Source organism: Notothenia rossii (assembly GCF_949606895.1).
Source record: "Notothenia rossii genome assembly, chromosome: 6".
In the NCBI taxonomy this organism is placed as follows: domain Eukaryota; kingdom Metazoa; phylum Chordata; class Actinopteri; order Perciformes; family Nototheniidae; genus Notothenia; species Notothenia rossii.
Window position 1 is genome coordinate 74672869 of NC_136909.1, and position 25120 is coordinate 74697988.

The 25120-nt window shown below is 41.5% G+C and overlaps 1 protein-coding gene and 1 long non-coding RNA gene across 9 annotated transcripts in view; one reads left to right on the forward strand and one right to left on the reverse strand.

Moving 5' to 3' along the window:
* The first annotated feature begins 7977 nt into the window (after positions 1–7977).
* The window catches only part of pax2a (paired box 2a), a 29311-nt gene continuing 12168 nt past the window's right edge, over positions 7978–25120 (forward strand). For 2 of the 7 annotated variants that reach the window (XM_079686096.1, XM_079686094.1), the window contains exons 1-9: positions 7978–8535; positions 9914–10079; positions 10680–10700; positions 11114–11311; positions 14873–14958; positions 15109–15228; positions 16133–16177; positions 22942–23117; positions 24996–25116. In XM_079686096.1, the coding sequence (XP_079542222.1) occupies positions 8493–8535; positions 9914–10079; positions 10680–10700; positions 11114–11311; positions 14873–14958; positions 15109–15228; positions 16133–16177; positions 22942–23117; positions 24996–25116 (976 nt within the window). In that variant the 5' untranslated portion in view covers positions 7978–8492. Of the gene's footprint in view, positions 8536–9540; positions 10080–10679; positions 10701–11113; positions 11312–14872; positions 14959–15108; positions 15229–16132; positions 16178–22941; positions 23118–24995; positions 25117–25120 lie in introns of those variants that run through there. The other 5 variants (XM_079686097.1, XM_079686095.1, XM_079686091.1 and 2 more) reach the window with 4 other exon arrangements.
* On the reverse strand, positions 10088–25077 carry LOC307042292. 2 transcript variants are annotated; one of them, XR_013809065.1, is made up of 4 exons: positions 25012–25077; positions 21863–22358; positions 21653–21774; positions 10088–10263 (listed from the first exon to the last, which is right to left on the reverse strand). It is a non-coding gene; the product is annotated as an uncharacterized lncRNA (long non-coding RNA). The 2 variants fall into 2 exon arrangements; XR_013809066.1 differs by having other exon boundaries at positions 21653–22358.

Sequence of the window (25120 nt, forward strand, 5' to 3'; positions counted from 1 at the left end):
ATTGCATGAGTTTATGGAAATCCACATCAGCAGGGAATGGATGCAGACTCAAGGGGCATCACTGCACAGGTAAGCTGCTTTTGGAGGGTTCATGTAAATCCTAAAGTCCAAAAGTCAATTACTGGGGCATCTCAAGCGTGTGTTACTGAAAGACTCTGATGTTTTATTGAAGAGAGGCTTTAATTCATCAGGCTTCTCAGCTCCCTTTCATGCAGCTTGGAGAGGGAGAGCAAGGCACCTCCTTCAGATGGCCAGTGTCATATATCACCACACACACACACACACACACACACACACACACATACACACACACACACACACACACACACACACACACAAAGAAAGAGAGAGAGAAAGAACACACTAATGCCCAAAAACAACTCTCAGGTGGTCTGCTTCACTCCACTGACCAGACCATTACCCACCACACACACACACACACACACACACACACACACACACACACACACACACACACACACACACACACACACACACACACACACACACACACACACACACACACACACACACACACACACACACACACACCCCTCTCAGTACAGACCACACAGACTAAGCAATTCATCCATGTGCTTTTCCTGTGCAAAATTAACATTTCAAATTATAAAAAATGTAAATGACAAATTTCATTTACACAAAAAAAAGGATCTCCTAGTGTGACCACCCACAGTTTTATTGACAGTCACCCTTCCTGCTGCATTGCCAGGCCTTGAGATGTTTTATTTTGATGTAATCCTCAGCACCTTGGTAGCTCATTTCCTCACAGCTGGTTTAATGTTTTGGGAAGACGGGAGGTTTTGTTCCAATTGCATTGTACCGCCATTCCTATCTGCTGATCACACTGCGTCTCTGTGCTTTGTTCCTTCTGGAATATTCATAAATAAATACTGTTGGCAGGCTGACACAGTCCCATCACAACGGAACGAGCCCTCTGTCTCTAATGTCTCCACAGCTGGAATGAAGGCTCATGGTGGCATTGCCCAGAGTGAGGCAAGCAGACAGCTTATTTTTCCACCGTGATTAGCCAAACTGTGCTGCTCATATACAAATGGAAATGGGATGTGCATGAGTGTCCTCCTCTCCTCAGCCTCTCTCTCTCTCCCTCTCTCTCCCATCTGTCAAGACAATAGATTTTAATCTTTAATCCATGAGCAGCCATTGAATACTTGAGAATTACAAATTACAGATGTTTTACTGTGTGTTTTTTCTCAGACGACACCTCCTGCCCGCTGTCGGTCGGGCCCTTCAGCTATCATGATGTTACCACACAAAGGTGTTCACACTCGAACGTTTGCCACAAACAAATGTGTACCACAGAGACAGGGAGAGGGAGAGACAAACATACACACGTACTCACATTACACTCCCTCATTCTGTGCCATCATGGTACCATATGACACTGTCATCATTTGGTAATTAAACCCTTGCTGGCTTTAAATATGAAAAGCTGGCAAGAGTTGATGATGATGATACTGGCTGTCGCTCAGCCCAGATTTCCAGCAAACCATCCAGACAACAGGCAGGAAACATATTGTCCCGTTGTTGTCTTAGTTTGGCCATTTCCCATCAGAAGAAAATAAATCTGATGCAAACTATATATTTTAAAAATGAATATACTGTTAAGAGATAATACTGGCATAGTATTTGTAATATTTAAATAATATGTCTAAAGAGCTAACTTCAGACCTCGGGGTGATAAATGATGGGCATAGCCAAGTTTCAGTGGCCTCGGAGTTAGGAGAGGGGGGTGGTGCCAGGGGGGGCATGAAGGGTGAAGGAGGGAGGTTTATTTAATGTTCAGCCCATGAGCAAGTGGGACACTATTTAAAAAAAAAAGAGGAAAGGAGGGGAGGAGGAAGAGATGGCTGTGTGGTGGGGGTCTGAGAGGATGCAGGGTGGAAGTGCAGGTGAGAACTTTAGCTTTGTGTGGAGGGGAGACAGGAAGAGAGGGTTTGAAGATACTTCAACATTAACCTGACCCCCACTCCCACTCACACACACACACACACACACACACACACACACACACACACACACACACACACACACACACACACACTCACTCACTCCCTCCCTCCCTCCCTCCCTTTCAGCCCCCTGGCAATCTTGAACAGAGTAGATAGCATTGACCAGTCTAATGGACTATGCCATAAGATCTCTCTCCCCCCACAACACCGTCCAACCAAAATCACTCCTCTCCCTCAATTTTCAATCTGCCTCTCCTGCAGACTCCGGTCATAACCCGTAAATGTGCTGTGTGGCTCTGAGAAGAGCTTAGGTTCCATTACTGACAGCCCACACAGCTTTATGGCCATTTAAGCTTCTCGATTTGGGTTCCTCCCATTCGGATGTTCCTGCAGACCCCCAGTGCATCGCCTGAACAGATAGAGGGAAAAAACACTTATTAAGGTCATTAATGTCAAGATTACCAAGGCAGACTTAGCTCTTACTGCTGGAAATGTATTTTTAATACTCACAGCAATCAACAGTTACAATTTAAACACAACACTGAGTGTGTGTGTGTGTGTGTGTGTGTGTGTGTGTGTGTGTGTGTGTGTGTGTGTGTGTGTGTGTGTGTGTGTGTGTGTGTGTGTGTGTGTGTGTGTGTGTGTGTGTGTGTGTGTGTGTGTGTGTGTGTGTGTGTGTGTGTGTGTGTGTGTGTGTGTGTGCCACCCTGTAAATCTAAGTTTGTAAATTAACATAAATTAAATATATTGGCTATTTCTTGCTTGCTGTTGATTATTTTGGAGAATTTGGATAACTATAATTCCATAAACTGTTTATGGATTATTATTTTTTTAAAACAACATTTAATTGTATGGATTATTTTATATATTTTCCATACAGGATTATACTATTTAAATTACAAATATAGATATTAATGTGCATCTTTTCTTCTGTTTTAAAGAAAGACATTGCAATGTGCAAGGTTAGCTAATGTTTAAATGACATTTCTAAAGAGTAAGTAAGGAGCAAGTCCTTTTTAAGCTGAGTATCTCAGATATAAAGTGTTCCATAATATCCATTACAGGTCCTTGGTCCAGTGGCAGCCTTATTACCATTTCTGAACTCAAGCACTGTAAAGAGTCTTATAATACAGAATGTTTGTTAAATAGCCGATAGAGAAGCTATAATCTTTTAATGTTGAATTTTATAGCTTTATCACGCTCTGTCGTTCTTGTGGATATTGTAATATTGCATTTTTACTGGTTATTCATCTGTTAATGTTCCAGTTACTAAGTTTTATACTCTCCCTTATACTCTTTTTTGTATTCCTTCACACTGTTAAACACACAGAGAAAGTTTCCTCTGGAAAGTTTATGTATCTGTGTGATATCTGACTGGACTTAATCTCTTGAGAAGCACTTTGAGAAAACTGTGGGCAATGGTCAAAGCATTTGATAAGGAAAAATGCGAAGAAACTCAAAATATCAGATGTGTTCGACGAAGTAGGCTTGATAAATAAATGTATAAGTATTAAGTGAATTCTGAATGTTCACTATTGTTTTATGCCTCTATCCTTCCTGCCCCCACCACCACAAATGTGTGTGTGTGTGTGTGTGTGTGTGTGTGTGTGTGTGTGTGTGTGTGTGTGTGTGTGTGTGTGTGTGTGTGTGTGTGTGTGTGTGTGTGTGTGTGTGTGTGTGTGTGTGTGTGTGTGTGTGTGTGTGTGTGTGTGTGTTTGTGTGTGTGTGTGTGTGTGAGAGAGAGAGAGAGAGAGAGAGAGAGAGGGAAAGAGACTCATTATAATTTAGTAAATGTTTACCAGTATTTCAGTGTTGTCATAAGCCTGCACTTGAACGTATACCTTAGTTAACACAAGTTTATACAAATAAAGAAATCTCATTTTAATACATTATTATTATTATTATTATTATCCAGTAGTGTTTCCAAAGCATGTTGAATGTTGGCATCTTCATGACTAATATCGATTTATTGTTCTGTGTTGATATTATTTCTGCTACAAAAATTATTTTACGAAAGAATACTTTATGAATATAAGCGTTTGATAGAATGACAAAGCTATTCAACCACAGTCCAACTCAATATATTTCCTGAGTTTTCAGACAAAACGGAGTAGTTGCAATTAAATTAAATCCAGACTATTGCAAATATAGTTTTTTTATTATTATTATTATTATTTTATCGATATAGCTGAAACACTGCTCCAGCTGTTTGGTTACTAAAATTGAGGTTTTAAACACAATTTAAGCAAGTTTAACAGTTTGTTTAATTGAGCACCTGCAATGATCTTTTTGTATTTACTTTATCAAATCCTAGTTTATTGGAGCCGGGTTGCTTCCGCTTTTTGTTGTCGCCTAAACCGTTTAGTTTTGGATGATCGGTCAAAGATTCTGACAACCAGCGGGGAGAAGCTCGACGCCCAGCCGGGGAGGGAGCGCAGGAGGCCGGACAGATCTACTGGGCTGCATCGGGGAGACGCACCATTAGACAAGGGGAGAGCCATGCCTCACAGCGCTGGTCGACCAGGTAAGGATTTCTCCGTCTGCCTCATATTAATGTCACTGTTTGTTTGCAGTATGTATTGGAGCACTGTGTGGGACAAAACTCCGAGGAGGCTCCCTACCTATGTGTCTGGATTTTATTTTATTTTTTACTTGAAAATCAAACAAAGCATATAGTTTTCTTTTTCTTCCATATTTTGCAGTAATTTTATCTGTTTCAACTTTTATGTCAGAAATTGCGGTAAATAATGTATATTTTGATATTATTATTATTATTATTAATTGTCGTTGTTGCAAATAATTGCTCGTCTATTAACATCAACTAAGCTTGGGGCTGTAATTGAAAAACATAGATCACAATCTAATTCACCTCTCAATTTTGGGTTTGGATGGGAAGATCAATGGAAAACAGTTGTAATGATCTAATTAATTATGGCAAAATTAAAAGCAAGTACAAAATCAATCTGTGATGGTGTCGAGGATAGAGTCAAATTGATATCCATCTGCTCCCGTTATAAAGCACATGAATAAGCAATCTAAGGACGCAGCTGATATCCTGCAGTTTGGCATAGCCTTCCCATATGGCTGTGGGTGTCAGGAGACACCAAATCATTGTGGGGTAAAGAGACTCCCGCGGTATTATGCGGATGTTTTGACTAAAAGGGAGAAAAGGGGTCCAGGGGAAATGTATACAGTATTACAGTAAATAAATAAGAGTGGAGAGTGAAATGAATCACATCTTGCGCTTGAGTTTATTTAGTGTTTACTTCACTGACACCTTTGCTCAATATAATAGCCTACTTACATTTGTAATGGTGTAATATTCTAAATAGTAAAGAGGCCAATTGTTTAGAATTTGTAAAAAGGCTCATATGGTAAAAAAATCGAAAACGAAACCATAAACTAACGTTCACACAGAGAGCTTGCATGGCGAAAATGTTAACAAGCTTTACACGCTCAAGAGTCAAACTTTAACATGCAGTGGGAAATATAGTGGATCCCAAAGTTGGGGAGGCTGCAGGGGACCTTAGGGGTCATACCAAAATGTTCTAATTGTTGAATTTGTAGTTTATACTCTATAGTCTGCAACTTCCACAAACAGATTTGTACAATCAGTTCAAATTTAATTTTAACATGTAATCACTGTGAACGGTGATAAAAGGGTCCGTCACATGAAAATGTGAACCTCAGCATCGTCTGAAGCTTGCAGTAAAGACACAACAGGAAGATGAAAACAGCAATATCGATTGTTGCGTTACAGGCCATATGTTTCAAAAAACGGATGAGAAGGATTTGTTTTGTCCTCTGAGGAAATTCATCATCCTCCCCTCCCGCCCTGTCTGCTGTCTTTCCACCTCAGTATTTTTATTTAAAAACCAAATCAACGGAATTGTTATTATTATTATTTGAAATATTATTATTATTTGTATTATTATATTTAAATGTACATTAACAATGGGGATAGTGTATTTTAGAGGAGATATCAGAATATAGGCCTACATCTGAAATTAATTAAAAACAACCCATAGGCTTATGTTTAGAAAGGAACGATTGTGTGATTATTCACAGTGTTAGAAAATGTATAAGAATCAACTGTTTTCATAGTGCGTGACAACTGTGCCGAGGCTCTGTATTGTATAATGCAGTCACAAAAAAATCGAAAACAATAATCGCATTAGGTCCTTGGTGGCTGAGGTTTTAAAGGGGTGAATCAGGACTAACAGTTTCTTAATTATCACGGAGTTTGTTTTGCTGTAGTGCTGTGACATGGGGACGTCATCGTAGCAGTGCAAGAAGTACGGGGGGCAAATCGGGGTGTTGTGGGGGAAATAGCAGCAGCTTTAGGGCAAAAGTGCACTGACGTGTGAAATTACAGCCCATGGTGCTACATATTGTACCAGAAGCTCCCTCCCCAAAAAAAAAAAAAAAACAGAAACAAAAAGAGGAATCGTCCTCAAACTTGTCCAGAGGGCAGATCTGGACGCAACACAGTCCTTTTCCATAAAGACCACAACCCTTTAAATAACGTTATTATTATTTGTAATAATAATATTATTTATATTATATTAATGGTATTATACAGATGCCTCTTTCAACAAATACATACATTATAATTAATACAATAAGATTGCTGTGTTATACGTTGTAAACCACGAGTTGGGTTACAACACTATCCTGATATAATTATGCATAATGCATACAAATATTTTTTCAATTATATTTTTGCTTGAAAAACTGTAGCTACTTTAAACAGCAGTAATGTATTGACAGAATAAAACATAGAGGCTGTAAAAAATAATCACTTTTAAGCTATTGATTGTGTGGTTTTTTTTCTTTGTTTCCCCTCGGATTGAGTCCTACCGGAAGATATTACGAGTGCATAATACAGCTACAGTAGGTTTCCCCCCCACCTTTGACCCGGCCGGCCCGGCAGCATCGACCTACCTGCCTCTGTTTGAGGAGCACAGCGGGCTGTAACCTACTGTATGAGCGCCATCTACAGAGCAATGCTGCACACAGGCGGGGAGTGGATGATGATGGTGATGATGATGGTGGTGATGATGATGATGATGGCCTTCTGACTGACTCTCCCTCTGCAGGCTGCGAGCTCACCTTGCACACATCCTGTATGACCACACACGGATCAAAACAGTCAGGATAAAAAGTAGCAGCTCTTGTTTTTGCATTATTGACTCATGTAAATACTTTTTTGGTTAAAGAATGTTTTCTGAATTATTTAGGAATAGGAATATAGGAAGATAAAGCAGTAAAAGAAAAATTGCTGTAAAAACACACATTTTCAAAATAAAGATGTTAAAGCAAAAATGGTGTCACAATGGGACAAAAATAATAACTAGGCAGTTGTGATATTTGAGAGTTAACACTTTGAACCAGAGGCTCACAACGTGGGTAACTGGGCCTATTGTTGTGTTTACAAGATGAATAAATTGTTAAATGTATTTTTATTTAAAATTATAAGAATAGTAAGATACATTATAATTATGATTTTGTTTTCATATATCTTGTTTTAGGTTCTTTAAAATCACTTTTGAAAATTGTGCCAACATCAAAAATATTCACACATGAGTCCCAGTCTCATCAAGTGTTTCTATTGGGAGTCTTTCATATGAAAACATTTTAGATACGTCTCTTTAAACAACACACAGCAGCCTGACAATACTTTTACCTCTCTTCAACCCCCTGCCTTTAATTTCCTTGATTCTTCACCCCAAAGTCTCATCATTTCCCATTTCGTCTCCCTCCCCTTCCTGGCTGTCGGATGCAGGGACCTCCTCATTTGAGCTGCAGGTTTTTACGTGGGCGAATCACAAAGTGTTGGAATCTATTGCCTTTGTCTGACAAGTCATCCATCTCTATGCGAGGGGATCTGTGGGATGGAGGTAGGAGAGGGGGGGGGGGGGGGGGGGGGGGGGGGGTGATCTGTGGGACTGCAGCTTTTAGAAACAGACACACAAGGAGAGGGGTTTCATTCTCAGCCCAAAGCTTCGCTCAGGCACAGCCCATTCCGGAGGAGAGGGGGACGCACTGCTCTGTACTTCGCCGTGTCCATGTTGTTGTCATCTCCTCCCCTATCTGATTAAAGCACACAGCCCGCCGTCAGAGGAGAGGGATTTCTCGGCCACAGATTCGCAAGCGGACCCGTGGAGACTCAGTTATTCGCCTTTTTGTTTTTGCTCATGATGTCCTTAAAAGACAACAAGTGACACGGTTTGAGTCAATGTTGCTGCGACTGGTGCGCTCTGCACACGCCTGGGTCATGCTCTGCACCTGACAGCCCTTCAGAGACACTTTTGAGTTTAGACTTGAACAGGAGGAAAACTTAGCATCGCCCGGAGAAGTTGTCCACTGCTCCGGACTCTTCGCACACGGACTGTTGTTCGCTGCTCCGAATTGTAAATCTTTGTTTTTTCCAGCTTTAAGCTGCACCACAGAGGCGAAACGGCGACCTCAGTCGATTACCTTTCCTTCCTTTGCTATCCAATGGATATTCACTGCAAAGCAGACCCCTTCTCGGCGATGCACTGTGAGTATATGAAGCCTAGTTTACACACGCTTGTGTTGTGACCATATTTTGAATTAGCAGTCTAAGTACCGCAGTTTAGGCTATGTTATGTTCTTTATTTTAGATGTTTAATATTTTAAGTCCATTAAGGCTTGTTATTTGCCATCGTTTTATTATTGTCTTAAACATGTTTGTATCTTTAGTTATTTTACCAAAAGAATATTGGCAAGGATTTGCAAGAGTCACTTGAAAAAATATATTTTGTTGGGTTAATTTAGGTGTTAATGAAAAGGAAAATAATAAGCAGAGAAAAACCAAATATATGGCTGCTAAAATGTTTTTAATATAAGGATATTTCTGGCTTATAGGAGCACGTGTCACTGGAGTTTTGTTTTAATTATTTTTGCTAAAGCTTTATTGAGTCAGAGTTGAATCAAATTGAGAATATTTGAGCTGTTTTTAGCTACATTTTCTTTGAAGTTATAACTTCCCAATTTAAATACAAAGCTTTTATTGCCTGTGAAATCGCAGATGCTTCAGACAAGGGCACGCTGTGTGTAAATGGAGTAACACTTTATTTATCTCCCACTTTAAAGTTAGATGTTTAGTAATAAAATTGACGCAGTTCATCCAACTGTTAATTTTCTTCATGTTTTCTTCTCCATACGATATGGGTAAAGAAGACCCGGGCTGCGTGTACATTATTTATTCCTCCTCATTCGCACCATCCGCGTTTGTAATATGAGTTATCAAAGCTCATTTGAATTATTTACAATAATTGTGCGAGGAAAATTAAACAGGTTGAAACATAATATCTGCGACATGTGTTAGGCTGCAGTGGAGGAGGTGCTCTTGGAAAAATATTGCCTATTGCCAATGCACAGAGAGAAAGGAGTTTTATTTTTTATTTCTGTGGTATCCAAAGAGCCATTGCGGTGTGCTTTTATTTTTCTATATATTTCATGTTGGTTGCTTGTTTTTTAATATGTTCTATATTTAAAAGAGACACTACAATAATCTTATTGCATTTTACTCTGCTGCTATATCTATCATTATTAAAATTACGTTAGCCTAATATTATTACGACTATTATACTTTGTAATAGTGTTGTTATTATTTAAAATCCTACCATTGTTTATTTAAATGTTTATAAATATATCTTTTTATTTCAGAGATAATGCAGCAATAAATATTGGTCAAAATTCAAATGTGCATGTGTGCAATTACTCTTTACACGTACATGTGCCTGTGGATTATTCATGTGATTTAAACATTTAAACCAAAACACCCACAAAATAGAAATGAACTTCCATGTTCTCCACCTCACGTGAAGAGAGCGCGTGTCTCCTGCAGGTGTGTAATGTTATGCTCTCCTGTGCTGCTGTTGTGTCCCACGCAGGGCACGGCGGTGTGAACCAGCTCGGCGGGGTGTTTGTGAACGGCAGGCCCCTCCCGGACGTCGTGAGGCAGCGGATCGTGGAGCTGGCCCACCAGGGGGTCCGGCCCTGCGACATCTCCAGACAGCTACGGGTCAGTCACGGCTGTGTCAGCAAAATCCTCGGCAGGTAAAAGGGGGGGACTACCAACAGTGTGTCAAACATCAATCTTCTATAGCCCGTATATATGCGCACCCAGCTCTATTTCAGCCTCAGCCATCGGTTATAGGCAGGTCATTTTTTTCCCCTTTCTCTATTTTTGCTTGAACACAGCAGTTCTGCGTCCGATATTTTATATCCATCACATGCAGCCCTGCAAGAGAAAAGCATCATAATCATGAAACAATTTAGGAGTAGAGTTTCGAGCTAAGCATATATACGGACAACAAATATCACAGAGGAATATGAGGCTGTATTAATATTAACAGTGACCACAGGTGATAAAGAAAGCTTATAAAGTAGCACGAGGTCACTTTAAAACTGTATTTTCAAGTCTACACACACGAATGGGAACATGTCTAGCAGATTAGGAAAATAAAGCAGTCTACGTCAACTATAAACACATCTTTGAGTATCATAATCCTTTACAGAAAGCCCATAATACACACGTTATGTTCATATATTTTTCCATCAGTGTAAACGCTGCTTACATCCTGATACATTAGGTCTACATCATTATACATCAGAGCACAAATGCTGTGAGATAATATTTTGAAATATTTTTTTCAGCTATCAGAAGGCATTTCAGAGGTATTTCATTTCACACACACTGAATGTTTGTCACCAACATTTACCAATAGGTCATGGTGGCATGTCGTGCATGCTACTGTAAACTCATGGAGATTGGAAATTAGGTCTAAACTGTGCTTTTACAGCTAAACTGTCTTTTGTTCTGTCCGTCTCACTGCTTATATTGTGTGATTTTAATTACACTGCTTTTCGTAGAAAAATCCGCTCTGTTCACCTTCCAGCTGACACTCAATTAGGCCCATAAAAAAGCACACTTCCACACCAATACATTTAAGCCGCCATCATATTTTTAGGTTTTTTTTCACACTGTGTACTAAGGTCGGCGGGGATTTGTTTACACACAACATATATTTAAGCCACCTTTTCCATTCAGACAGACTCCATTCAGAACCATTCACTCTGTCCCCATGCAGGTACTATGAAACCGGCAGTATTAAACCCGGAGTCATTGGAGGCTCCAAACCAAAGGTTGCAACTCCGAAAGTGGTGGATAAAATAGCTGACTATAAGCGCCAGAACCCAACCATGTTCGCTTGGGAGATAAGGGACCGACTACTGGCTGAGGCCGTCTGCGACAACGACACCGTCCCCAGCGTTTCATCCATCAACAGGTAGGCGAAATAGCCGTTTTACATTTTATGTTGTTTTGAAAAGCATGCCGGATTGTTGCAAAGTGAATTTTTATTTATTTCTATACGTGTTCACGCATGTAAGAGAAGATGTTTGAGTGGGAACAATAGAACAGAAGAGGAAACAAAACGCAAAACCCCCTTGCGTAAACTGGAAAAGTCCGTTTTGAAATAAGCACATAGCTATTTTATCTATAGTCCCAGCCGAGCCTAACCGGGGTGGTCTCACAAGTGGAATTCAATCTCCTTTGCGGCCCTCCACAACACCGCCAGCACGGGAGCTGAGACTGGGGCCACGAAGAATCACATCTGTCTCGATGAAAACCGATCAATACCGCGTAACCAGATCCAAAGGCGGAGGGAAATACCCAACAACGTCGTTCAATACGCGGACCACACTGCGACAGAAGCGGCAGCAGCCTTTTTATTACCAACCAATTGCTCTGTTTTCCAACACCGAGGTGAATGTGGAGCGTCAACAGACCACGCATTTAGATATAGTGTAGTTGTACAACTCTAAATTATTACTTTTTTAAATTACACATGATAGTATTATTATAATAATTATAAGTACTAATAATTAATAATAATAAAAAAACAATAATAATATGTATTTTTGCACTTAACCTATATTTTTCATAATGCAGTCTAACATAATTGTAATTAAAGCATCATTCAAATGAATTCAGAATGTGACAGACCATATAAAAATCCCCCTCAAACAGTGTTGATCTATGGGTAAATGGACTATAAAAGAGTTTCTGTTCCACTGAAGCAGCTAAAGCAGCAGACACCCTACACCTTCACCTTTCCACATGAAGCGGGACAGCAGTGGACAGAGTATCTTTAGACAGAGGACGCCGGTGAAAAGCCCTAGTGCATGTGTGCAAAGTGAAAAAAGCCCCATAGTGCCTGCGAGTGATGAACTTTGGTTAGGAGGCACTGTTCCAGAGAGCTGGTCATCGGCATTACATTTTAATGAGCTGAATAGAGTCTCATAACACATCCAGCTAAATGCAGGAGATAGATGAATCTTAACAGAAGAAGAGAAAGGAATATTATAAAATCAGGCTGTGATGGAAATGATGGTTTCAACAGGTCCTTTTCACGCTGTTCACTTGTTGTTCCTAAAAGCAGAGGAAAATGTATTTAACTGTGTGTGGAGGCAATGTTTTATGTGTTACTATTAAAAAAACATTTCTGACCATCTGCTTGGTTTTAAACTGTGTGGAACAGCACTATTACAGGAATGTTGTGCTCTGAAACTAAGTTGGCCTACGCATTAATCATTAACATCAGAGCTGGTGGCAATGCATAAAACAAACTGCATTTGTTATTCTTAAAGCATGTACTTACAAATCCTAACCTACTAAGTTTCATTCTTAAATGTCATCCCCTAAAATGTATATTAGCATTTAAGAATGGTTATTGGTATCATTATATATATCATAATACATGTAGAGAATGCGGCAGATTATTTTGGAATGTATATTAAAGAATCACACCTATCATTTATTACATAACTATCATTTCCAGGCTATTTTAAATGTCTACGGTTATTTCTTGTTCTCACTGTTGGTCTTAAATAAAGGGAGGATTGGGAAAGTAGTGAGGAAGAGGAATAAAGAGGCAGTCAGTGAGAGAGAAAGACACAGTGGACCTCTGGTGGTCTCTGTGGTTAAGAAGCTGACCTCTGGTCTGTTGACTAAAGAGGATGTCCTGGCTTTAAACACATTTTTCCTGCATGAATTATTAAAGATTACACAGAGACTGGGTTGCACTTTGTGTTGTTGCTGCAGAGAGGAGTTTCCACCCACTGCAACATGCCCAGAGGACAGAGGCGAACCCATAAGGTCCTAAGCGGCTTTCAATCATATTGATCCACATTTTAATCTTTCTTTGGGGACTTTTTTTTTTACACCCAAAAACCAAAGTCGTTAATTCACCCATCTAAATTGCTTATTCAATATCAACAACATAGACTTGAAACAAAGTCCTTGAATTTATGAGGCTCCCTCGAGTCATGAGGTCAGATAACTGTTGTGGTGAGATGTTAGAAATTCAAATAAAATATTGATATGTGTTTTCTGGAGGAGGCTGCTAGCCTTTGTTGCCCTGCCTGAAGGAGAGAGTATGGAGGACACATGAGATAGTGAGGGGAATGAAAGAAAAGAGTCTGATGTACATTATTTGCCCCCGAGGAAGTTAACCTCGTAGCTGCCTGATTCAGAATTGATAGCTCATTGCTGGATGCTGCTGCATGCACATGTGAAAGTCATTCGCCTCATCTGCAGTCTGTAAAAGTCTGTTTTTGTCACACCTCCCGAGTGAGAGGGCTTCCATGTGGGATATCTGTCTCTGCACAACGCTGCCTGTTATTCAATGATCTCACGCACGTCTGTCAATCAAAAGATTACCATAGTCATGGTTTAATGTAATGCGATCATGTCCCATAAGAGCGATCACTGAGCTTGTGTAAATCCCACTGTACCTTTACAACAATCTTCATTTTAACACATGTAGCATTATGTCGTATTTTAAGTTTTCAGTTTATTGTGATGCTTTCTTTTATTTTGTACTTATTTAATTCAAAGAGCACCCCGGATTAAAATGCAGCGGATGTGGCAGTGCTCTCAGGTTGGGCCAATGAGACACTATTGCTTTTCTGTCACATATCATTTATAGATCACCATTTGCATTTGCTGTTCCTCCCTGCCATTCGCCGTCAACTTTTCTATCCCGGTGTCCCAATCAATAGGCTCTGATCCTCAATGAGCCCGGTGGATTCCTGTGTGCTACACTGAGCAACAAAAATACCAAAAACTACAGCAGACGCCCGAGAGGTGACCGAGAATAAAGAGAGAAATAAAGACATGATTTGGAGAAGAGTTGAGATAGAAAGAAGGAAAGAAAGAGATAAGGGTTTTGAAAGACAGTTATTGTAAAGTACAGTAAAACGTAGAGCACATTGGACAGTGAGGCCGAAATGAGAAAAGGGGATGAGGTGGTAAGAGAGAGGAGTTAAAGATCAGGTTTGAGAGATGGAGAGAGTACAGAGAGAGTGAGGGGAAAAGAGGGAGTGGGGAGCAGGAGAGGGAGATTATTAGACTTGGGCCAGGTAGAGCCAGTGAAGCTGATCATTGAGGTGAATTGATGTGATTTCATGCTTTGTTTGCAAGATCATTCAGACCAAAGTGCAATGAAGACTTTCCCGCCACATCACATCTTACTGGTATGGGGACTTTATCATATTTCTAACCTCAGAATCCAGCTAGATTGAATCCACAATCTCAGGGGGCAGCCCCCATTCAGCCTCACACAGGAGTAGAGAGATTGCCCCTAAAGCCCCGAGATTGGCTATTTGTGACAGAGGCCTGAATATGAGGATACGAGCGCCCCAAACGATGGAGCGCTTGTACATGCACGGGTGGAAGTGGAAGTGATGTGCCGTGTTTAAGTGTCCCGAGGCGGCCGGGCTGGTGTGAAATCTCCATGCTCTGGAAGCAGTATTGATTGATCCGTGTCTGTTGTTCACTTTACCAGGATTATCCGCACCAAAGTCCAGCAGCAATTCCACCCGTCCCCCGACGGATCCGTGACGCCGCTCTCCACGCCCGGCCACACCATAGGTAAGTGTGAGGGAGGCTACACACAGATTACCGCAGTCAGATGAGCCGTGGAAACACCTAAATATAAACACAAACATGCATTTTGAAGTATATATACACCTGAACACACACATACTGTACACACACACTAACTCAGCTCTCTCCCATCAGTGCCCAGCACAGCTTCTCCCCCTGTGTCCAGCGCCTCCAACGATCCCGTAGGTTCCTACTCCATCAACGGCATTCTGGGTATCCCTCGCTCCAACGGCGAGAAGAGGAAACGAGATGAAGGTAAGGAAGACACAAGATCCCTTTGTTTTCCATCCTTCTAATTCTCTCCATCACTAGTCTCCTACTTTTTTTTTCCTGTGTGTGAAGAAGATGGCATTTATGACAGCGCTGCAGCCAAGTGTGTGTCTGTGTGCTGTCTCCAGTGACTTGTTATGTTGTATATCAGGCAGGGCGAGTGTTGAGAGAGTGTTGCGATTCAATCAGCTTTTTGATGCCCTGCGTTTTACCATACGCCTACAGAGCTGCATCTCAATTTTATACCATGCTCAGACGTACTGTAGATATATCCCATATAGCTGTCATGCAACTCTAATCCCCCTTGGCAAGGCATCAGAGCTACTGCTGCTCTATAACGTAATAAAACAGAAAGAGAAGCTCTGTTGTGTATCTGCGCCTAGATACTATCAGTTAAATACTTTACATGTAATAATCCTGCACTGGATACTTAGATATATATTATTTTACTGAAGATAATCTAAAAAAGCATTAAAATGTTCTATAATAAAGTTTTTTTTAAGACTACCAGGGCAAGAAATGAGACTTAGATATGCTCAAAGATTACGTAAGTGGGAAGCCTATCCGGCCCAAGCCAGAATTTCCCATTCCTAGGCGAGGCAAGAGAGTGGACACACACTGCCTGAGGGCTATTAGATTATCGGTTTCGCAAACAATTGGCTTTTTTAATGCCTATGAATTAACATGTCCCCGGTGGAGGCCTGAACAGGTGTAGGAACAGACCGGTGGAGGCAGGGAGGGAGCTGCATGTGTGTGTGAACATGTGTGTGTATATGTGTGATGATGTTGTACTGTTTAGAAGTGGCTGATGGGATGAAATGGTTTAAAATGATTCCAAAGAGCACTCATCAAAACAGGCCACTTCCTTCTTTTATGTTTCTCTCTTTAGTTCACTGGAGTGGCAACCACATGGATGGAAGGAAAATAGGACATTGTAAGTTGAAGTTAGACTACCTTTTCTTTTGCTTTGGTCAATCAGACCACAACTCTGTCCTCTCAATTACTGTTTCTGCTCTTCCGGGGGTTATGAGTTTATGGGGACAAGGCGGGGAAACATTTTCCAATAAATAATCTGCAAGGAAATAAAAATGAATTTAGCTGAAGTGACAGTGGAAAATCAGGTTTTCCATGTAATGGCATGCAGTTCAATATACAGTAAAGCACAGCTTATTTTGATTTTGATTCTACACATAATGATTCCGTTTTTTGTTAACATATTTATTCTTAAATAATTCTAAAATGTAATTTGGCCTGCAGCCCTTGTCATTATTCATTATTGATTAATTTGAACGGCTCACAATTAAAATGTTTTTTATTTTTTAACAAAAGGCAGACCATTTACCTGAGCTAGCTAATACAATTTCAAACACAAAAAGTTAGCTAGTCAGACAATTCACAAAATATGTACATGCGTAAACAGATAAGTAGTAAGTAATAACTTTTTTTTTTAAAGGGGAGATATAGTGCAGAAAATATGTTTGATGTTGTTTAGAATATTGTACAAATGACTCTGTTGCATGTCTGTAAACAAATCAAAGATGTTATGCTTGAAATCGTCAAATGCTTGTTCCTACATTTTGATCATTTGACCATGATGAACATGAAAAAAAAAGCTATGTACAGTTCTTGTACCACCGGTGCTGTGATGATGTTGGTGTCGTGTGATCCATGTGTGGCTGAAGTCAGCAGTTGCCCTTTGAAGAGGAAAAAGGTCCCCAGTACTGGAGGGCTGTAGAGATAATGTAGTGTGACACGCGTTATGTACACGGGATCCCAGTAAGATGAGCTTCAGGGACGTAGGTGCCATAAGAGCCATTAATCTGTCCTTGTCATGTGCTATTGCAAATTAAAAGTAGCATGTTACACTGGACGGCTTCAAGTGAAGATGGGGGAAGGTACAAAAAAAGAGAAGGTAGAGCAGCTGAATGAGAAAGTGGTTTAATGAGGGGAGGAGGGCGTAAGGAGGCCCTGGCAGCCTGAAGAGAGTCCAGCATTGTTTGTAAAGATCTGCTCATGCTTAGGTAGACACCTATCCATGGAAATGTGAACGAAGTGTGTCTGTTTGTATCTCTGTGGCTTCAGATGCTCCTCACACAGTGACATTTAAAAGAATTTGCAATTCTGCGGAGGGAAGCTATTAATTCACAAATTAACATCTCACCCCCCCTCCCTTCCTCTATCTTGGATGTGCAAGCGATCGAAAAGACAAAAGAAATAGCCTTAAGGGGGGAAAAGAGAGTCTCAGCCCTATCTGAGGAGAGATTGGTTTGCATGTCTGCAAGCAGCGATACCAATTATGCCAGTGCTGGGAGAATGCGTCTCAATGTGCCCCCTCCCTCCCACACACAACCCCCCCCCAACCTCCTCCCACCACCACCACCATCATCACCACCACCCCAACCCGAATCTATCCATAGCCAGATTTATTTGTGTATCTCATTACAGGAAATGGAATGTTGTTCCTGCCAAATGCATTAATAGTGAAGTGGGGAAATTAGCCTGTTGTACAGCATGCTCTCACTCAGTCATTTAAACCTATGGTGGAAGTGGAAGCCAAGAAAAGACAGAGAGGATTGGGTGACAACTGCTGTGGGATTGTCAAATGTGCATTACAGCGCTAGAAGTCCATGCACTCATTAAAAAAAGTTTGGGCCTTCCAGTTGTTGGTCCAAATTATTATGTAAAACATACCTGCTCTAGTTTGTTCTAGTTTGAAAAGGGAAATCTGTAGAGGTGTTGCTTTATGTAAATGCAGTGTTTTCCTAGTCTTAGCACACAGTGACAGGTTAGCCCTGCTGTTCAGGCAGGTTGATGTGACCTAGCTGTATGTATGTCTCATCGCTGGATGGAGCCCAGTGGAGCTCTGGGGAGGACAGGCAGTCGGGAGCTACAGTGATAAATTAGATGGAGAAAGCAAAGGTCATAACTTGTGATTGTAGCGTGGGTGTAGGATGAGTAGGAGAAGGAGTTGATGATTGTGTGAGCGGGGAGAGAAAAATATGGCCTGGCAGGTTGTTCATTCATGACATAAAAGAAAGATCGCACCAGGAAGCCAGAGTCATATCCACCTTGTTCAAAAGCCTAAGGAAAAATGAATAGAGTCACTGGTTTGATTTGTTCAAATTTGATACTTGGCCCTTTTTGGAGATCGTCCGGTGTGTATCTTTTAACACATGACCCATTTGTGGAGTTTGAATCAGTTAGTGTATGGATTTGAACCTGGGCCTACACTGGTTGGCTAGTCAAGCCAGTCCATGACAATGAGTCAATAGAGGATCACTTTAGAAAATAAATGCATCCAGAGCGAGACAGAAATAAATGGAATCATGAGCACCATGATGGCCCTGATGGGGTGTGTGTGAGAGAGAAAAGCCCAGGTTTGAGAGGGGCCACAGAGCGTAACATAGAGACAAGAAGCTGTTAGGCCCCCGACAGTAGGGGAAGACACAAAAGGGTCCACATTGCATTTCACCCCCTCCTCCTTCACTTCTCTATCTCTGTCGTTCTTTCTCTTCAACATTTCATTTCTCCTCTTATCGACCCCTTCTTCTTTTTGAGTCTTGCAGGTTAACCATTTGCATTCAGCAACATGGCTGCGTGAGACCCCACGTTTAGTTGTAAACAATATACAATGAGGGCCGTCACAAAAAATATTAGGAGAGGGAATTCACTCAATGAAGAGGAATCATGTCAGAGAAAAGTCAATTACGGGCAGCGATGCCGGGAATTAATGGAGCGATGCATTACTCAGCTTGAGGAGGGAGAAAAAGGCAAGAGAAAAGAGGGGATACGTTAATTGCATTTCCACAAATACTCGCCACACAGGCAGGCGACGCTAAACGACAGAGTGGTCCAGAGGAGGACAAAGAAAAACAAGAGATGGGAAGGGAGTCTTGCTAAAATGGGAGACTGCAAAAATATATTTCCTACCAGGTTATTTTTCCACAAATTAGTAGGGAGGAAGATTATTTAAACATATTTACAAAGAAAACCAAAGTGTTTTAAGATTTCTATAAATAAAGTTTCCTTTTGTGCAGCAATATGCTTTATAATTTATTGTTTAAAGACATATTAAAATATACAATTTGTAATAGTGTACCTAAGTAATATAAGTAGCCAGGAATCATATTGCCAACCTTACAATTTAACACCAACTCTGATCTACTGCCACTCTCTTATTAATGTTATAAACTCAAACTGCTTTCAAATAGCGGTGTACTTTTTATTTATTATAAAGTTCTGCTGTGGCCTAGATCTAAGAGTTTATATGAAGGTAAATAAAATAACTAGAGTGCTTGAAAATACTATCAACACAGCCTCAGTGCTGGCAGTCAGTGCAAATATCAAATAAGCATCACTATGCCTGCTGACAGTCAGTACACTGGTTGGTGGTGCTAAATCGAATTAATAAAGCTCTTAAACACGCCACAACATAACAGGATCTTAACAGCCAGCTACTTCTCCCCCTCTCTCTCCCGCCCCACCCACCTCTCTCCTTTCCGCTTCAGAGGTTTCATAAATATCGCTAGCTTACAGGGAAGGAGTGTTCACCCTCTGGGTATACCAGTTTGTTTGTGCTCTCTTATATTTTTTTCAAGCATAACTGCATTTTTAAAAACATCAACAAATGATCCACAATTTGCGATAGCATCATTTCACCTATCAGAGAGGACTCCCAGCGTCTGATCTAAGAAACCCAGTGTCATTGATTTACGGAGAGACACAGGCGGTGTGTAGGAATTCATTTGCCTTTCAAACAAGCCCCCACCTCTACTCTCGCTGAGTTATCTTATCAGAGGGACAAGGGAGATGAAAGAAGGACATAAAGTGCCACCATGCCACCACAGGACGTTAACATCCCCCTTAGAGACAAAGAAAAACAGAACAGCTTTTGATAACATTGTGGTTTGTCTCACAGTCTCTATCGCCGTTGGTTAACGCTGTACGTGTGTGATCAAATGGCTGAAAGAGCATTTAGTGAGAGTGATTATATGTTTATATTGTTAAACAATGAAAGTCACCCTTTCATGTCCATTGACTGAGTTTGCCTTTTTGTCTGGTGGTAGTCTACTTGAATGTTTTATACTTTTTTAATTAATGTAAAGCTTTTGGATAAAACATCCTTCTGTTCAAGCTGATCAAAGAAAGTTTTCAATGGAAAGTGCTTTTCTTTAGGGTTGATTTGTGAATGTCACCACTTAAGAGTCTTGTTTTATCTTGGGTTTTTTAACACTTTGGTGTTAAAACCAAGAGATGCAATCAGCTGGTGCTCTGGGAATGATAAGAGAATACCTGCTGAGACACCCAAAGGGGTTGAAGAAACACGGAGAAAATGAAGCCAGTCAATGAGAGCACACACACACACACACACACACACACACACACACACACACACACACACACACACACACACACACACACACACACACACACACACACACACACACACACACACACACACACACACACACACACACACACACACACACACACACACACACACACACACACACACACACACACACACACACACACACACACACACACACACACACACACACACCAACTGACAGTTGGGCTTCACACTCCAATTGACACACTGACTGTCAAAGGATGAATCTGATTTATTGCTGCTATTTTATGATATATGTCAAACATGAACCTCTAATGGCGAGTTCTGAAAATAAATGATTTAGCATTATTTCCATTTTAAGGCCAAAAGCAGTAATTATTTCACCATATAAATGTAAAATGTGAGTTAGGGCTGAAAAGAATGTGGCATAAATGAACATGATTAACAACAAGGCCTTTTTAAGTCCAATGTTGTAGTATAGTACAGGTGTAAACAAACCTTTAAAAACACCACAAGGATTTAGTTCATGTTTATTGTGTTATAATGCCCATCAATTTTTATTTAGGAAGTGAGGTTTTTTTTACATTTAGATCACGTGAAGGGCACCAAAACGTGTCCTATGATTGGAAGGCATGTCTTTTGAAGCCAGTACAGAAGGCCTGATTAAGCGATTGAGGGGGTGCTGAGTATAAGCATGCTCCTCCATAGTGAATGACAAAACCCTCGCTATTGATCTGCGCTTGGCTCTTTTCTCAGACCAGCTGATACATGGTAATTAATGACTCCATTTTCTTCTGTACCACTAACAAAAAATTCGTTTTATACAGCAACACTAATGGTGAAACCCTAACCTTACACCCAAGGGAACTGTTTGAAAAAGGAAAAAAAAGCCTGTGTTAAAAAAAAATTGGTTAACTGATGGAAGGAAAAACCCATGTGGCAGGAGAAAAACTGATTCCTTCATAAATGTTACACAAAGCTAAAGTCAATATATTTTCAAAGAAAAACACACATATACACACACCCTTCCATCTACACATACACACACACTCTTACCCAATTGCAGTCCTCCATTCCATTCTCCCCATGGATCTATTTCTTGGTGCGAGTCGGGTTCATCCTATGGCCTCAGCCATTGAAAAAAGGTCAAGCAACCGAGCAGAATGGCAATAACGCCCCTGAAATGGTACCATCAGTGGAACATGATTGATCAATTGAATTCCATAGCACAGAAAAATGTGGGATTAAGTAGAGTATTATACGCACAATGAGTTGAGGCATGATGTTCATTCCAAGTTCATTTCGCCTTCCTCCTCTGCTGGCGGATCAGGCAATCAATAGCGGCCTTGCATATCATATATCACCGCTGGCTCGCCCAGGAGAGAACATAATCTGCTGCAAATTTAGAATGACAGATTTGTATGGGAGCTAAAGCCCTCATCCACTGTTGGCGGCGGGATATAGCGAGGAAGGGAGGGTGGCGGGAGGCAGGCAGTGGAGTGGAGGTTCCTGGGATGCTGGCTGGAGGTTTTAGCAGCAGGTATTTTTTCCTTTCAGTGTTCGGGACTTGATGAGTGAGCAGAGGGAGAGCTTGCAGCGGCGGCGCTGGGCTCCCTGGCCGAGTTGATAGGGTCAGAGATCAGGAGAACGAGGGACGCATAGACTCATTTGTTTATATAGAGTGTGACTGAGTGAGGAAATGCATACGCTTGCCCCCGTCGCCCCGTCCTTATTCGGCCCTGAGTACCGTCCCTACTCCATTCTGTTTTCCAGAAGACAGGCAATATGTTGGGGATGGAGGGAGAGAAAAGAGAGACAGAGAGAGGGAAGGGTAATATGTTCAGGAGGAAATAGTACAGTTAAATAATGGCCCTCCATTTCCCGCTCGCAGAATGAGAGGCTCTGTATGTAATCGCCAGCCCTACTTTCTCCTCCTGAAATACACGCTCTCCCTTACAAGTATGTATTTGCACTGAAGGTAATCCATCAATTACCATAGACCTATCACATGATGACCGTGCTGATGGTGGCCACGAGGAGAGGTGGGGGGGGGCAGGGAGCTGCTTGAGTGAGTGTGTGAGAGGGAGAGAGAGAGACGGTGAAAAACAGAGAGGGGGATAAAAAGGCAGACATGCTGGTGGATCTCCCTAAATTTACTGCTGCTCCTCATGCCATCACTCTCACACCCGTTGAGCTAGATAAAAAGTAAAAAATCTGCCTATGCTTATCTCACATGGCACGCCTGCTAGAATATCAGGTTAAAAAAAAGTTGGAGCTTTTCCCTGATGCTAAGTGTTGTTGCTCTTCCTTTCCTTCTTCCCATCTCCCTCTCCCTCCTTCTCTAGATGGCTCTGATGGCTCAGGCCCCGGCAGCGACTCTCAGGGCAGTGTGGAGAGTTTAAGGAAGCACCTGCGGGCGGACGCCTTCACCCAGCAGCAGCTGGAGGCCCTGGACCGTGTGTTCGAACGTCCTTCTTACCCTGATGTCTTCCCCACCCCAGAACACATCAAACCTGAACAGGTTGGCCAAACTAATTTCTTGCTCAAAGCAACCTACAAGCTACCGCCTATTAAAGCATATAACCTTTATTTACATTCATAAAACTTAAACAACATGAGACTATTAATTTTCCATTGGAACTCTATGTGGGTGCCCATGCAGCCTTAGCAGTGCCCTAATTGAGTTCATTTTCATCTCTGCGCGATCGCAGGGAATTACAGCGGCGATAAATCAGGGGGACAGCCCCTCAGCCTGCTATCCAGCACCTAATGCAGCTAATTACCAAAGTGATTTCTACGGCAAGATCAATACCAAAACGAATTGGAAATGACTTGCAATCACAAAGAGTGGAGGAGAAGGTATTAAAAAAGCGAGAGGAAGGTGGAGGAGGGGGAGAAAAACAGCGTCAGAATGGTCCAGAAAAATCAGTTTTAATTTAATGTAATATTAATCAGGCCGCTTTCCACTCGTTCTGTGCACCTCCTTTTTTCTCCATGCTTCCAACACCCCCTCCTTTTCTTAAACTGGTGAAAAGGTGGGATATTAGGCTATTAGGGGCTTGTCTGGTGTCTGCATCAGGGCATTAAAAAGCCATTTTGAAGAGGCCAGGCTGAATAGGCCTCATCCCTCCCACACTTCTGGCAGCCATGTGGTCAGGTCATTCAGGACCCTCTGTGCTTGCCACTCGCCCTCCGCCCAGCCCGGCCCTGCCCACAGCCCATCTGCATAACAAAATGGCTCTTGTGCTGCTGAGGCCCAGCGGAATAGAGAGGAACATCCAGCCTAGTGCCAGGGAACAGTTGTAAGCAGACAATTAGAGTTTATCTGAGATAGAAGCAGACAAGGCTGGGGTCACCAGCTCGCCCCTGAGGGACCCCTTCCCATTGAGACAAACAGATGCACACACGCACTCTGACACAACACTCACAGACACAAATGTGTGCACACACACTTATCCTTTTAAAGAAGAAGAGTCCGGTCAGGAAGTGCCATCTCATTAACAAACAGGATTTATCACAGCTGCTAGCTGAGTCTTAACCTGAGATTAAAGTGATAAATACTTAGGGAGTTGATTCTAACATGAACTTTTCTCCTGCAGTACAGCAGAGTATTGCAATTTTGTTTTTCGATTGAATTATTGAAAAACATGAAAGTCGGCTGCAGCTGCACGGTATGTTTGATCACAGATGAAAAGATGTGCAATAAAAAAACTCCAATATAAAGTAAAATGTACTAATAAAAGTATGAGAGGGGAAAAACAATACACACTATTTTATCATTTCATTAACCCAGTTTTATGTGTTCATCCTATAGGCGAAACACAAAGGTTGATTTTGAGGTTGTTCCCCCCTTTAAAAAACACACCACATGTCTCTCCTGTAACAAAGCCCTGAATGTCTCCTCCCTTGACTGGTCACAGGGATGACTGCAGTGGAGCACAAAGAGCCAGCTGACACCCCGTCCTTTCACTCCTCTCCCAATCCCTCTCTCATCCCTCTCTCCCCTTTCTGCCTTTTCCTCAGACAAGCCCTAATGCATGCATACATCATAGGTCTTGGTAAAGCATGGGGAGCAGGGTCAGGACGGGTTGGTGAAGAGGGGGGGGGTTACAGAAATCAAGGGAAATATTCAGAAGGAAACACAGTGAGAGGATCAAAGGCAGCTTCCTCAGATACACTAGGGGTTTCCTTCAGACATATTCCATATATGAATGCTGTTTTAAATCTCACACACGTGGGCTTGCATGTAGTGAATGAGCAACATTGACAATATCATGACACATTTTGATGGAATGTGAAATGTTTTAAATAAAAAGTGTGAATTTTTGATTGCCACCTTGAATTAAATGTGCATTCCCTTACTGATGTATTTTTGCATGTTTTGTGTATTTGTCTACAGGCGAATGAATACTCACACCCATCCCTGAACGGCGGCCATGATGACGTGAAGCCGAGCCTCTCCTCCAGCGCCAGCTCCGACCTCGCCTCCAGTGTCTCCCAGAGCTACTCTGTTGTGACAGGTAC